Source organism: Salvelinus alpinus, chromosome 22 (assembly GCF_045679555.1).
Source record: "Salvelinus alpinus chromosome 22, SLU_Salpinus.1, whole genome shotgun sequence".
In the NCBI taxonomy this organism is placed as follows: domain Eukaryota; kingdom Metazoa; phylum Chordata; class Actinopteri; order Salmoniformes; family Salmonidae; genus Salvelinus; species Salvelinus alpinus.
Genome location: NC_092107.1, coordinates 5,392,445 through 5,407,884, shown reverse-complemented (window position 1 = coordinate 5,407,884; position 15,440 = coordinate 5,392,445). Strand labels below are relative to the sequence as shown.

General features: G+C 42.3%; 1 protein-coding gene across 1 annotated transcript; it reads left to right on the top strand.

The window, feature by feature from the left end:
- The first annotated feature begins 623 nt into the window (after positions 1-623).
- On the top strand, positions 624-15,236 carry LOC139548858 (RILP-like protein 1). Its single transcript, XM_071358754.1, has 8 exons — positions 624-1,403; positions 2,808-2,937; positions 6,188-6,303; positions 7,901-8,089; positions 9,017-9,186; positions 9,338-9,460; positions 9,569-9,667; positions 13,950-15,236. Exons 1-8 carry the CDS (start codon positions 1,032-1,034, stop codon positions 14,080-14,082), a joined length of 1,332 nt encoding a protein of 443 aa, XP_071214855.1. The 5' UTR covers positions 624-1,031; the 3' UTR covers positions 14,083-15,236.
- Positions 15,237-15,440: the final 204 nt, after the last annotated feature.

Genomic DNA, 15,440 nt, shown 5'->3' with positions numbered 1-15,440 from the left:
GACTACCATTGTACTTAGGATCATGTCTGCAGTCAAACCTATTGGTGATGGACAGTGGTGGCTGAGCTGGAAGAGATTGGTCTCAAGGGACTGTGGGACACATGCAAGCTGTGGCCAAAGACGGATATACGTATTTTGCCTCATCAATGATGAAGATGACTAAGAAAGCACTCTTTTACCCTGCTTGGCAAACTGATTGTCATGTCAATGAAGCAAATGTGGGTAGATTGTGTCCTTCGATTGCATTTGATTTATTCCGTTTGTTACATACAGTACCAGTCAAAGTTTGGACACACCAACCTATTTCATAGTTTTGATGTATTCAATATTATTCTACAATGTAGAAAATAGTAAAAATAAAGAAAAACCCTGGAATGAGTAGGTGTGTCAACTTTTGACTGGTACTGTATGCCGACTGTTAAACAACAGTACAGCATCGTCGATCGTTTCCCATGCCTTCAGATGAAATCCAATTTGTATGCTTGGACTGTTTTACTGTACGTTCGACCTATCATACCAGTTTTACAGTACGCTATGCTATGTGGGTCTAAGATAAACTCACTCCTATTACGCTGGTCAGGAAAGTAGGAGGGTTCTTGAATGGTAAACAAGCCGAGCAAAGAGATAGGGCTGAAATGTGGGCGTCCAGTCGACAGTACACTGCGCTGTCTTTTCAAGACTACTCGACGAGGAACTCTTGTTCTTTAATTTGAATCGGGCCTCAAATTAATGCTCTAGACTAGGGGCAAGCAAAATGTGTGACGTATGCTCAAATGAGGTTCAAATTAGAACGAGTTTATAATTGTCTGGATGATCAAGCATGCAACGAAAGAAAGAGTCAACTTCGTGCATAGGGTGACGAATAATGCATACATTTTAGATGCAGCAGCATATCGCGATATAGATAAGACACCTGTTTATTGTGAGAACACTTTCGCTTTAGTTGTGTTTCGACTGTATCGCTGGGGAACTGTCTTGTAACGCTGAGAACGACATTTTAATTTTATTTCTGAGTTTCGATATTAACGTGCATGCACACTGGTGCAAACATGGAGAATGATTGCGATATTAACGATCAAAAGCAAGACGTCAAGAAGACAGGGTGGTGTTTTGAAAGGACATGTTCAGCATTAACTGTGGATGATGTATACGAAATGGCTAAATTGATTGGCTCGGAATTGGAAAAACTTATTGACAGCTACGGTAAAGAGAGCGCCACAGTACTGCTGCCTCAAATAGTCAAAGTTCTAGAGCTTTTGGAGAGCTTCGCCTCGCGGAACAATGCACACAAGTCAAAAGAAGAAGAATTACTCAAAGCATTTGAAACGCTACATGTACAGAAACAGAAGAAGACGAGATCTGTGAAAGAATACGACGAAAGCAGAAAGAATGAAATACAGCGGGTGAGTCGATGGTAATAACAACGTGGTAACGTTAGTAACATGGGGTCCGATAAACCCTCCAGTGACGTATCGTGTCAGTTAGCGGATTGTAACAACACTGAAGATATGTGATTTGTTTTTTTTTCTACATTGTAGCAATTGAATTGTTTTTACGGCTAGGCTACGATTTAACAAGTATTGCTACTCGCTGCACATCAGCATGCCACGTTATTCATCATGCCCATTCAGGGGCAAGTGGCAGCTCAAAATATATTTGTTATCTGTGTGACACATTGTGTAGAGTGTATACCTACCACTGGCAACTATTCCCCCACATAGAGAAGGCTACATTTTAGTGTTATTAGTAGCCTAAGCGAAATGTAGCCTATATGTCGTTTTTGTTATGTAACATCATGGAAATGTGTGTTCAGAATGGACGCTCGTGCCAGTGTCGTTATGATGTCCCTCGTGTGTTTTTCTTGACAGGTCGCCACATTTGCCACTGTATGTGAAAGGTATATTAGCCTATTTAGTAGTGCTGAGCGATTAGTGCTTTTTGACGTCGGTTCGATTTTAAAACATTTATCATGGGTTTCGATTTGTTTTAAATAAATTAAATGCACCATGCATTACCTGGGTTGAATGATGTAACAACGCTGAATAAAACAATCAAGCGATTCCGATGCAACGGATGATGGTCGTTGTAGTTAATTACCACGTTTTCTCCAGTAAACTATGTAGAATTGGCCTGTTTGCAACTATAATAACATCGCAAGTTCGGGCTTGATCTGATTTATCTCTGGAGAAACTGATATTATAATATAAAATAGCCCAGGCTATATCGCAGTAGAATTTGGGAAATCACTTATCTTGTCTGTGATCTCAACGATCATAGATTTGATTTAAGAAGAAACAGTATGTTTGTACTTTCGCTTGGCCCATTTATCTCCTACAACTTTCACTACACCACATCTCTATGCACCACACACATTCTTTCACACACCATGAGCCCTGCTCATCCCAACATATTGCTTCAGTCTCACACCTGACTACACTGTGTGTTATTGGTCTTGTTGGTATCTTGTTGTTATATTGGTAGTCACCATAACACTGAAATTGAAGTTAAAAACACAGGCGTCATAGGCACGCTTGTTTTTCTCTTTCACTTGGAACATTCTTCAGCTAGCACCCAGTAGCTATCAATATCTTTGATTTAGTTAGGAGGCTATTCTTCCCCACCACTAAGTACCTGTAGACTCGCTGGCTGTGGGCAACTGGCTGTGGGCAATGAGTTCACTAGAAGTCAATGGTTATGGGTACCATAGAAATAGAATGACTAGAATGCCATTCTATTTCTATGGTGGGTATGCTGTGTGTCTCCTCCTAACCCAGAGTCAGTGACAGCTTCTCCTCGTCCCCCAACAGGAGGTGCAGCAGCAGGAGGAGGCAGAGAAGCAGAGGAGCAGGTGCGAGGAGCTGCAGGCCCAGGTGTTACATCTACAGACGGAGAATCAAGAGTTACAGAGCTGCCTGAGGGGCAACCATGCCCAGGAAGGTTGGTTTAAAACACTTGAACACACGTGCACACACATGATTGGTTTAAACAGCTGCCTTAAGGGCAACGATACCTATAGAGGTTGGTTGTTATAGAACAGCCATAGGGACACAGCCGGCTGAGGGTCAACCATGCTCAGGAAGGTTAGTTTAAACATCTGCTTAGGGTCAGCCATGCTCAGGAAGATTAGTTTAAACATCTGCTTAGGGTCAACCATGCTCAGGAAGGTTAGTTTAAACATCTGCTTAGGGTCAACCATGCTCAGGAAGATTAGTTTAAACATCTGCTTAGGGTCAACCATGCTCAGGAAGGTTAGTTTAAACATCTCCTTTAGGGTCAACCATGCTCAGGAAGGTTAGTTTAAACATCTGCTTAGGGTCAACCATGCTCAGGAAGATTAGTTTAAACATCTGCTTTAGGGTCAACCATGCTCAGGAAGGTTAGTTTAAACATCTGCTTAGGGTCAACCATGCTCAGGAAGATTAGTTTAAACATCTGCTTTAGGGTCAACCATGCTCAGGAAGGTTAGTTTAAACATCTCCTTTAGGGTCAACCATGCTCAGGAAGGTTAGTTTAAACATCTGCTTAGGGTCAACCATGCTCAGGAAGGTTAGTTTAAACATCTCCTTTAGGGTCAACCATGCTCAGGAAGGTTAGTTTAAACATCTCCTTTAGGGTCAACCATGCTCAGGAAGGTTAGTTTAAACATCTGCTTAGGGTCAACCATGCTCAGGAAGGTTAGTTTAAACATCTGCTTTAGGGTCAACCATGCTCAGGAAGGTTAGTTTAAACATCTGCTTAGGGTCAACCATGCTCAGGAAGGTTAGTTTTAACATCTGCTTTAGGGTCAACCATGCTCAGGAAGGTTAGTTTAAACATCTGCTTAGGGTCAACCATGCTCAGGAAGGTTAGTTTAAACATCTGCTTAGGGTCAACCATGCTCAGGATGGTTAGTTTAAACATCTGCTTTAGGGTCAACCATGCTCAGGAAGGTTAGTTTAAACATCTCCTTTATGGTCAACCATGCTCAGGAAGGTTAGTTTAAACATCTGCTTTAGGGTCAACCATGCTCAGGATGGTTCGTTTAAACATCTGCTTAGGGTCAACCATGCTCAGGAAGGTTAGTTTAAACACCTGCTTTAGGGTCAACCATGCTCAGGATGGTCGGGGCATGGTACTTACCCTTTCTGTTGCACATAATATATTGCACATAATATATCACACACCTCTTAGAAACAATCCCCTTCTCACACGCGTATTTGCAAACATACTATACACCACAGCAGGTAAAGTACCCCAAAGTTATCTTGTTACGAGAATGGAGTTACTGTGTTGCTGACGCAGAGTATTTACTTCTGGTGGTAGTCACAGGGGAAAACATTGCTGACTGAGGAATTCCGGTGTTTGTTTATTTGGGAAGTGAATGTGTGACTGTAAATGTGACATTTGTTATGTAAAGACTGAAATAAGAACAAAGCAGAATAGATACATATAAACTAATATTATACGATAGACGCATATAATTTGTATTATTACACTAACTTATTAAGCATTCTGAAGTATTTGTAAGATATTCATTATTCATCTGGTCTCTGCCTAGTACTCTATACTCACACTGTGCTATAGAAGCTTCTAAGAGCACCAACCCTAATATCATTCAACAAATTAGATGCTCTTATCCTTGATTTACTCATTGCATATGAGCAATTTTCAAGGGCAGTTGAAAGTTTAGTTAAGTCTGTCTACTGATAATGTCCATTATGGCTTGTATACTGTACCTCTTTACTTCAACGTAATGTAAACTGTTAATGCAATGTATGCAAGTCTTGTGGTATTTTTTCACTAGTTTTCAAGGAAGTGTCTGTTCAGCTGTGGGGGACCTAAATCAGATACATTTTTCCCTGAAGGAGAAGACCATATTTGTGTCAAGAAACATCACAATAATTGGATCTACTCCAGCCACTAAAATGTATATTTAACTTTCTTCATTTTCTCAGGACTAGAAGAATAATCTAATTGTGCTCATAATTACATTTAACTCAATTAGATTATATGATACCATACTACAGGGGTTTTCAAACTTTTCTTGCCCAGGGACCCACGCCCAGGCAAACTGGCGACCCAGGGACCCCCGCCCAGGCAAACTGGCGACCCAGGGACCCCCGCCCAGGCAAACTGGCGACCCAGGGACCCCCGCCCAGGCAAACTGGCGACCCAGGGACCCCCATCATATGTTAGCATATGTTATTTTTACAAATAATTATACTTCAATATATTTTCAGCATGCTATTTGGTTTTGGTCATTTTTTTGAAGCTGACACTTTTCCATCAAAGAAATTAACACTTAGATGGCCCACTTAAGAATTTTCTATACAGAAAAACTCTTTAATTTGCTCCAATGACTGTAATTTCCACCATATTAAATGGATAGTTCGAGATTTTGGCTAGCCATTTATCTACTTCCCCAGAGTTGAATGAACAGGAACAGCTAGCATGCTAACTGTTGCTGTAGACTTCTAGTCATTGCGCTAACGCTAGTTAGCATCTTTAAATTCCTTCATACTGGATGCTGAGACATAGAAATGGTATCCACGATGATATTCTGTTGTAGTGATATTTATAAAATAAGAATTTATCACATAAAACAATTCCCCCAAAATATTTTTGATTTTTTTTTTAAATAAAAAATTAAATTACACTGCAGTACCTCCACGGACCCCAGTTTGAAAACCCCGGTCATACTACACACTGAAAACAGTTTTCTAACAAGGAGGCCCATGTTAGCTGCTTGCTGTTAAGTGTTATTGCACCAGTTTAGCCTAGGAATGTTAGTGTCTCCAATATCCATGCCATAGCTCCACCATAAGTTATGTATCAGTTATTAGACGTCCAGAGTAGTCTGTCTGAATCAACAGGTATAAACCAGACAGCTTAAAGATGACCGTGTGCTGAAGGATAATCCTTAAGTGTCTTTACTGTTTAACCTCAGACCTTCAGATACACTCCACTGAGCAGATTTGGCTGGGGACGTAGTCTCGGCCGACTGTTGATGGTTGATGAGCTACTGGGTCATGTTCATTAGGCACCAAACGGAAGAAAACAGACTGAAACAAGGAGGGACTTCCCAGACTCCGTTGACTTAATTTATATTTAAAAAAATGTGTGCCCTAATGATGTTCTCTCTGCTTTGTCTGTTGACCATTGAACACCCACAGTGATGATATTGCATTGTTGTGGTCCTGTTTTCCAGTCCAACGGCAGGAGCGGGAGGTTATGCTTAAACTGAAGGAAGTGGTTGACAAGCAGAGAGATGAGCTGAGGGCCAAAGTACAGCAGATAGCCAGCATGTCTAAAGAGGTGGAGGCGGTAAGGACAAAAAGACTACATGTACAGTCCATCTGAATGCAAGTGTAGCCATACACGCTTCAGTTTACACACGCACACACACATGCCTGGGCACAGTGATTGTATCAATACTCTGAAGGTCAGCCAATAGCCAGTCATGAGTGGGGAGGTGTCATAAACAGCCGATAGGAAGTCTGTCTCTCAGCAGTGACCCAGACACGCTTCAGCTTATACACACACACACACACACACACACACACACACACACACACACACACACACACACACACACACACACACACACACACACACACACACACACACACATATATATATATATACACTGAGTGTACAAAACATTAGGAACACCTTTCTGATATTGAGTTGCACCCCCTTTTGCCCTCAGAACAGCCTCAATTCGTCAAGCATGGACTCTACAAGGTCAAAACCGCTCCACAGGGTTACTGGCCCATGTTGACTCCAATGCTTCCCACAGTTGTGTCAAGTTGGCTGGATGTCCATTGGGTGGTGGACCATTCTTGATACACAAAACGGTTCTGCATGAAAAGCCCAGCAGCGTTGCAGTTCTTGACACACTCAAACTGGTGCGCCTGGCACCTACTACCATACCCTGTTCAAAGGCACTTCAATCTTTTGTCTTTCCCATTCACCCTCTGAATGGCACACATACACAATCCATGTCTAAATTGTCTAAAGGCTTAAAAGTATTTTGCTAACCTGTCTCCTCCCCTTCATCTACACTGATTGAAGTGGATTTAAGTGACATCAATAAGGGATCAAAGCTTTCACCTGGATTCACCTGGTCAGTCTATGTCATGGAAAGAGCAGGTGTTATTCATGTTTTGTACACTCAGTGTACATTCTTGTTACACACACATCACAACTGCTACTACCAGACTCCTATTATGATTGCTAAGTACTGCATAATTTAAACGCTTGCCCCCCAATCCCCCTTCCCCAAAACACATGCAAATATTGGACTATAAATTGTATTATACTTAAGCTAAACATTTTATTCTATTCTACTGAGCCATTTACTTTATGTGCATAGTCTTATCTTATGTTATTTCTTATTGTTGAGAATGAATCGGCAAGTAAGCATTTCATTTGACATGGTATACCATGTGACGGGGTATACCATGTGACGGGGTATACCATTCCGTACATGCGACTAATAAAACTTGAAATTAAAACAGTACAGGCGTAATAGTTATGGTTATTGTTTTGTGCTGAGCATCACCTACACCTTGGAGACAAGTCTGGGCAATGACTCCACCTCCCTATTCACAGCAGCTCCCTCTGTCACACAGTAATGGTTTTAAACTCCAGCTCAAGTTTGTTGATGTTTCTAGGCTTTTCATCTGACCTAAAGATATGGGCCTCCTAAATTAAGTTTGCTCAAAATTATGCTTGAACATGTTTTTGTGTTAATGGGAGTAACCAGTATTGTCCCCCTGTGTTTGTGTAATATGGTCACCCTTACTCCCAATGAGTCCCTGCACCCCCACCAAGGCCCACTATGATATCTAGCATATCATCGTCCTGAGTGTGTACGTAAGTAATGTTAGTGTTGTTTCATACGTGTGTGTGTGTACAGCTGCAGGAGCAGTTGGAGCGCTTCATGAAGATGAATGGGGAGCTGAGACACAAGCAGAGCATCATCACGGCCCAGGTGAAGAATGCTGTGGAGAGGAAGGCTGACATGGAGGCAGACCTCAGAGAGAAACAGAAAGAGATAGAACGCCTCACCACCCAGCTGGAAAAGGCCAACGCTGCTGCTGGCATGGTAAGAAGTGTGTCTTTTTGTCCCTTGTTGAAAAGGTAAACATTCATTTCCATTTTTGAATTGGCCTTGGACCTTCATATTATATCTAAGCAAAAAGACCCGAGGGGGTGTGGTACGTTGGCCATATACCTCAAACCCTTAAGGTGCCTTATTGTTATTATAAACTGGTTATCAACATAAATAGAACAGTAAACATGTCTTTTTGAGTCATACCCTTGGTGTATTGTCTAATATACTGTACACACAGCTGAAATGCTGTTTCTGTCAATCATATCCAGGATCCAAAGTACCCAGTAATACTACATAAACATTAGTCATCCAGAGTGGTGTATTCTGACTCACTTTACTGACTTGTTTGTTACACCTTGTCATCATTTCTCTAGAGAACTTTTAGTGTCCTGCCCTCTCCCTCAGTTTATTTTGGAGCTGAACTGTAATCTTTAAACATTTGTCACTGTCCTCTCTCTGCCAAGTCTTACACTTGGCCTTTGTTTTATTTAAACTCTTCTCCCTGTAAAATAAACTGTAGCCATTTTGAGATATTTGTTGTGACTAAGATAAGAGAAACTAAGGTCATATCTGTGACTTCTCTCTCTGACAAAGGAGTTAATTCATTGTTGTGAGAGGAAAACAGATACACCTTTGGCACAAGATGTACATGTATGTATTGTCCACATACAGTATAATGTGACTAAGAAATCTCACTACAAGAAATGTGTCTTTTTACTTTGTAATAGTCACACACGTCAAATCTCGTCATTTTGATGGGTATTTAGCTTTTGCTATTGCTTTTAGACAATTTCATAGACTGAAGTTCACAAAATTTCTTATACCAGGTGAACAACAACATTTTGTTTCCCTTAAACACAACTGTCATTACATTAACACAATTGTGATAGTCCAGCTGTGTTTCCTCCACCCCAACAGGCCAGTCCATGTAGGACAGAAGTGGACCTGACAGGCAAGCTGGTGATAGACCTTAAGGACCCCAACAGACCCTGTTTCACCAAACAGGAGGTCAGAGAGATGCTGACAGAGAGGAACGAGCTCAAAGCCAACCTGTTCCTGGTGCAGGAGGAACTCTCCTTCTACCAGAGGTAGGTACTATAGGGTGTTTGTTTGTGTGTGTGTAGGAGGGTGGGGGCGTTATGAGTGTGTGTATGTGTTTACATGTTTGTTTGTGTTTGTTTAGTTTTATACTTGTGTGTGTATGTACTGACGTGTGTGTCATATGTGTCATCCACACAGGGAGATCCTGAATGATGAGCGATGTCCAGGATTCTTGCTGGACGCTGTACGTTCTGCCATAAAGAAACAGAAAACTGTCATCAAGGCCAAGATGCTGGGCATGCCAGAGGACGAATGCAGCAGGTGACACTGACTCACACACACGGGTACACACACACACACACACATGTGCGTACACACACACACACACGCACACAGTGCTAACTTTGTGGATGTGATTTCCTTGAACAGTGATGACGAGAAAGGCCCCCTGTTTGAGAGGAGAGCAGAGACAGAAACCGAGACAGATAGCACTGACAGCAAACCACAAGAGTCTCGCATCAGGAACCTGTAAGTACTACTGACCTGTTTTTACTCATTTAAACAACACATCTATTAACAGACAGTGGCAAGAAAAAGTATATGAACCTTTTGGAATTACCTGGGTTTCTGCATAAATTTGACATAGAATTTGATCTGATCTTCATCTAAGTCACAACAACAGACAAACACAGTGTTCTTAAACTAATAACACAAATTATTGTATTTTTCTTGTCTATATTGAATACATAATTTAAACATTCACAGTGTAGGCTATTGACTTCTCCAAAAGCTAATTGGAGTCAGGAATCAACTAACCTGGAGTCCAATCAATGAGATGAGATTGGAGATGTTGGTTAGAGCTGCCTAGCCCTATGAAAAGCACTCACAAAATTTGAGTTTGCTATTCACAAGAAGCATTGCCTGAGAAGAACTATGCCTCGGAACAAAAGAGATCTCAGAAGACCTAAGATTAAGAATTGTTGCCTTGCATAAAGCTGGAAAGGGTTACACAAGTATCAATAAAAGTAATTCCACGGAAAGACAAATTGTCTATAAATGGATACATTTCAGCACTGTTGCTACTCTCTCTAGGAGTGGCCGTCCTGCAAAGATGACTGCAAAAGCACAGCGCAGAATGCTCAATGAGGTTAAGAAGAATCCTAGAGTGTCAGCTAAAGACTTACAGAAATCTCTGGAAGATGCTAACATCTCTGTTGACGAGACTACAATACGTAAAACACTAAACAAGAATGGTGTTCATGGGAGGACACCATGGAAGAAGCCACTGCTGTCCAACAAAAACATTGCTGCACATCTGAAGTTCGCACAAGAGCAGCTGGATGTTCCACAGTGCGACTGGCAAAATATTCCGTGGACAGATGAAACTAAAGTTGTGTTGTTTGGAAGGAACACACACCACTATGTGTGGAGAAACAAAGGCACAGTACACCAACATCAAAACCTCATCCCAACTGTAAACTATGGTGGAGGGAGCATCATGGTTTGGGGCTGCTTTGCTGCCTCAGGGCCTGGACAGCTTGCTATCATCGACGGAAAACTTGGGAATTCATTTTATCAAGACATTTTGCAGGAGAATGTAAGGCTATCTGTCCGCCAATTGAAGCTCAACAGACGTTAGGTGATGCAACAGGGCAACAACCCAAAAAACAGAAGTAAATCAACAACAGAATGGTTTGAACAGAAGAAAATACGCCTTCTGGAGTGGCCCAGTCAGAGTCCTGACCTCAACCCGATTGAGATGCTGTGGCCTGACCTCAAGAGAGCGGTTCACACCAGACATCCCAAGAATATTGCGGAACAGAAACGGTTTTATAAAGAGGAATGGTCCAAAATTCCCCTGACCGTTGTGCAGGTCTGATCCACAACTACAGAAAATGTTTGGTTGAGGTTAATGCTGCCAAAGGAGGGTCAACCAGTTATTAAATCCAAGGGTTCACATACTTTTCCCAACCTGCACTGTGAATGTTTACACGGTGTGTTCAATAAGCACATGAAAAATTCTAATTGTTTGTGTGTAATTAGTTTAAGCAGACTGTGTTTGTCTTTTGTTGTGACTTAGATGAAGATCATAACATTTTATGACAAATTTATGCAGAAATCCAGGTAATTCTAAAGGGTTAACATACTTTTTCTTCCACATTTGCATACAGAAATGTAAACATGTTTAAAGCATATTTACAACATTCATAGAACCCCAATCAGATAGTTCTAGAAATTTGGTATGAATAGTTGCTTGTTACAATGTTGTTACTTTGGTAAACTGACACAGGACCGTTCTGTTGGAGAATTCCTGCAATAGCCTAATTTGCAATGACAATGAGCCTCAGTTAAATATGCAGTGCCCTACCATAACCCTTACTCGAAGGCCACTGATTGGCTAGGCAAAGTTGAGGCAGGTCTGTGTTTGGTTAGACCGGTTTGGCTTCTTTCATAGCCCTCCAGCATGCGTGAATCATTCCATCAACTTGTTGCTATGTCCTGAATCCTGATTATATTGTCTGTCTGTTAAACTACCTCTGGTCTCCTCAAATCAAATCACATTTTATTGGTCACATACACATGGTTAGCAGATGTTATTGTGAGTGTAGCGAAATGCTTATGCTTCTAGATCCAGTGCAGCAGTATCTAACAGGTCATATTGAACAATTCCACAACAAAACCTAATATCTAACAAATTCCACAACAAAACCTAATATCTAACAAATTCCACAACAAAACCTAATACACATAATCTAGTAAAGGGATGGGATAAGAATATATAAGTATAAAACATATGGGTGAGCAGTGACAGAGCGGCTAAGATGCAATAGATAGTAAATAACAGATAGTGAAGGATACAGTATATACATATGAGATGAGTAAAGCGAGATATGTAATCATTCTTAAAGTGACATTATTAAAGTGACTAGTGTTCCATTTATTAAAGTGGCCAGATATCAAGTCTGTAGGTAGGCAACCGCCTCTGTGCTAGTGGTGGCTGTTTTAACAATCTGATGACCTTGAGATAGAAGCTGTTTTTCAATCGCTCTGTCCCAGCTTTGATGCACCTGTACTGACCTCGCCTTCTGGATGATAGCGGGGTGAACAGATAGTGGCTCGGTGGTTATTGTCCTTGATGATCTTTTGTGCCTTCCTGTGACATCGGGTGCTGTAGGTGTCCTGGAGGGCACGTAGTTTGCCCCCGGTAAAGCGTTGTGCAGACCTCACTACCCTCGTCCTGCGGTTGCGGGCAGTGCAGTTGCCGTACCAGGCGGTGATACAGCCAGACAGGATGCTCTCAATTGTGCACCTGTAAAAGTTAGTGATGGTTTTCAGTGACAATACACATTTTTTCAGCCTCCTGAGGTTGAAGAGGCGCTGTTGCACCTTCTTCACCACGCTGTCTGTGTGCGTGGACCATTTCAGTTTGTTGGTGATATGTACACAGAGGAACTTTCCACCTTCTCCACTGCGGTCCCGTCGATGTGGATGGGGGGAGGGGGGGGGTGCTCCCTTTGCTGTTTCCTGAAGTCCCCGATCATCTCCTTTGTTTTGTTGACATTGAGTGAGAGGTTATTTTCCTGGCACCACACTCCGAGGGCCCTCACCTCCTCCCTGTAGGCCGTCTCGTCGTTGTTGGTAACCATTGAGTTGGACGCTTGCATGGCCACGCAGTCATGGGTGAACAGGGAGTACAGGAGAGGGCTGAGAACGCACCCTTGTGGGGTCCCAGTGTTGAGGATCAGTGGAGTGGAGATGTTGTTTCCTACCTTCACTACCTGGGGGCAGCCCGTCAGGAAGTCCAGGACCCAGTTGCACAGGGCGGGGTCGAGACCAAGGGTCTCAACTTAATGATGAGTTTGGAGGGTACTATGGTGTTGAATGCTGAGCTGTAGTCAAAGAACAGCATTCTTACATAGCTATTCCTCTTGTCCAGATGGGATTGTGCAGTGTGATGGCGATTGCATCGTCTGTGGACCTATTGGGGCGGTAAGCAAAAAACAGAAGTGAGTGCTATGGGGCGATAGTCATTTAGTTCAGTTACCTTTGCTTTCTTGGGAACAGGAACAAAAGTGGCCCTCTTGAAGCGTGTGGGGACAGCAGACTGGGATAGGGATTGATTGAATATGTCCGTAAACACACCAGCCAGCATACTCTGAGGACGCGGCTAGGGATGCCGTCTGGGCCTGCGGCCTTGCGAGGGTTAACATATTTTAAATGTTTTACTCACGTCGGCCACGGAGAAGGAGAGCCCACAGTCTTTGGGAGTGGGCCGTGTCGGTGGCACTGTATTGTCCTCAATGCGTGCAAAAAAGGTGTTTAATTTGTCTGGGAGCAAGATAATACTGTTGAGTGTCTATGTTTACCTCTAGGCAGACATACAAAAACGTGCCTCTTCTTTGTTCACTGTTCTGCTGTTTACCTTCAACCTATAGCTTTCACAGCACCTGCTGATGCCTCTAAAGCCATTGATGTAAACATAGACTACTCCCCCTGGTGGTGTAACCAGGGACTACCTCATATCTGCTCAATGTAGTACTGTATGTAATCTCAGAAACCCTGACCAGAACCACGTTTCACATACACGCTTAGCGTTTAATGATCACGGTTGGTCACAAGAGACTATGCGGTATATAACCTCAGACACTGTAGTAGTGTGTAGGAACTACTAAGAAGCGGAACAACTCAGTCTTTCAAGACAATATCTCTGACCTGTGAACTGTGTTGTGGTCTCCTCTCCTGTGTATAGCTTTAGTTTCTTCTGGTAGTGAGTTAGTATATCTGATCCTAGACCTGTGTTGTCTCCTAGCTTTGGCTTCCTGACTCGCTCCGGCAGCAACCACAGCAGCCGTAGTCCCAATGAAAACAAGGCTGCTTCTTCCTGGGAAATCATCGATGACACCAAGACCACCACGGAGACAGAAACCAGACGATCACCATGACAACCCTCAACACCCGTCCAACTACACTTGTCCTCCATTCTGTTCAGTTATCACTGGATGTTTCATACTGGTTAGGTCTCCACAGCAGCCCTATGAAAGGAAGAGCCTTCTCTCATGCCTTCCCTCTTTCTTTTTTACTACCCCCTCATCCTTGGTCTACGTACCTTTCTCTTTCTCTCCCTCTGTTTCTCTCAGGAATAGGTTCAGAATGGTGAAATGGCCAACGGTACACTTTGCATTGACAATAACCATGCAGGACATTATTAAGAGGAAAATCTCTGTTGAATCTCTGAAGCAAATTTGTATTGCGATATTTTATTAAAGATTTTAAGATGTATTTTGACCACAGCAATCATTAGTAATCGCAGGAACACATTTGTGCCACAAGAGGGCATCCTAACTATTAACAACCATGGTGGACTTCCATGTGTTTAACATTTTACCTAGTGTGTTTTTGTTGTTGTTGCCATGCCTTGTGGTTGCTGTAATTCTAATTCTCTGTCATGGACATGGTGTGAGTTATAGGGAACGTTTTGCAGTAAAGTACACTGTGTGTTGATTCTGACCCTGAATGTATTGCCTCATAGTAACAGTCATTTATTGATTAGACTTTATATTCTTAACTATCAGCTCATCTCACGTATTATCAGCTCAGCTCATCTCACGAGTCTTATTATGAGTTCAATCATGTCTTCCCCAGGACCATGAATTGGGCATTGGGGTTGATTGTTATGTATGTGTCTGCCAAGTGTGTGTGTGTGGTGTGTGTGCCTGTCTGTCTGTCCTGTCTGTCTGTGAGTGTTCACTGGGGCACCAGCACCTGTACGTTGGTTACTGTACATACAGAGGAAGTGTGTGTTTCCTTGAAAGGAAATGGTGTGTGTGCTCTCACGCTCCTTCCATCTCACCATGTCGTTAAACACACACACACACACAACAATGGCTGCCGCTGCCCTCTACCATATCTTATCGGTACTCAAACCTCTCAGACTCTGATGTAGTTTTCTGACATTCTAAATGAATGCTGTTGGTGATAGTGTGGAATGACGTATTTTCCAGCAACACTGTATGTACATTTAATTTTTGTAAGGATGACTGTTTTTAAATGGAGAAGCTTTTGTGCTACAAAAACGAAATAAATATCTGACATTAAATCTGAAGTGTGTATTGTGGGAGAATGAGAGTTGGACTGTCAACATACATCAATTTGCCAAGGGAACGTCCCACTTCTGATGTTTTTTACAAGTTTTTTGTGTGTGTATGTGTATGTTTGTGAGCTATAGGAAGTTATTGTGTGCAAGACAGAAGTACAGTACACAAATAAACTTGCAAAACACACTGCTCACCTCTTCCCAGAA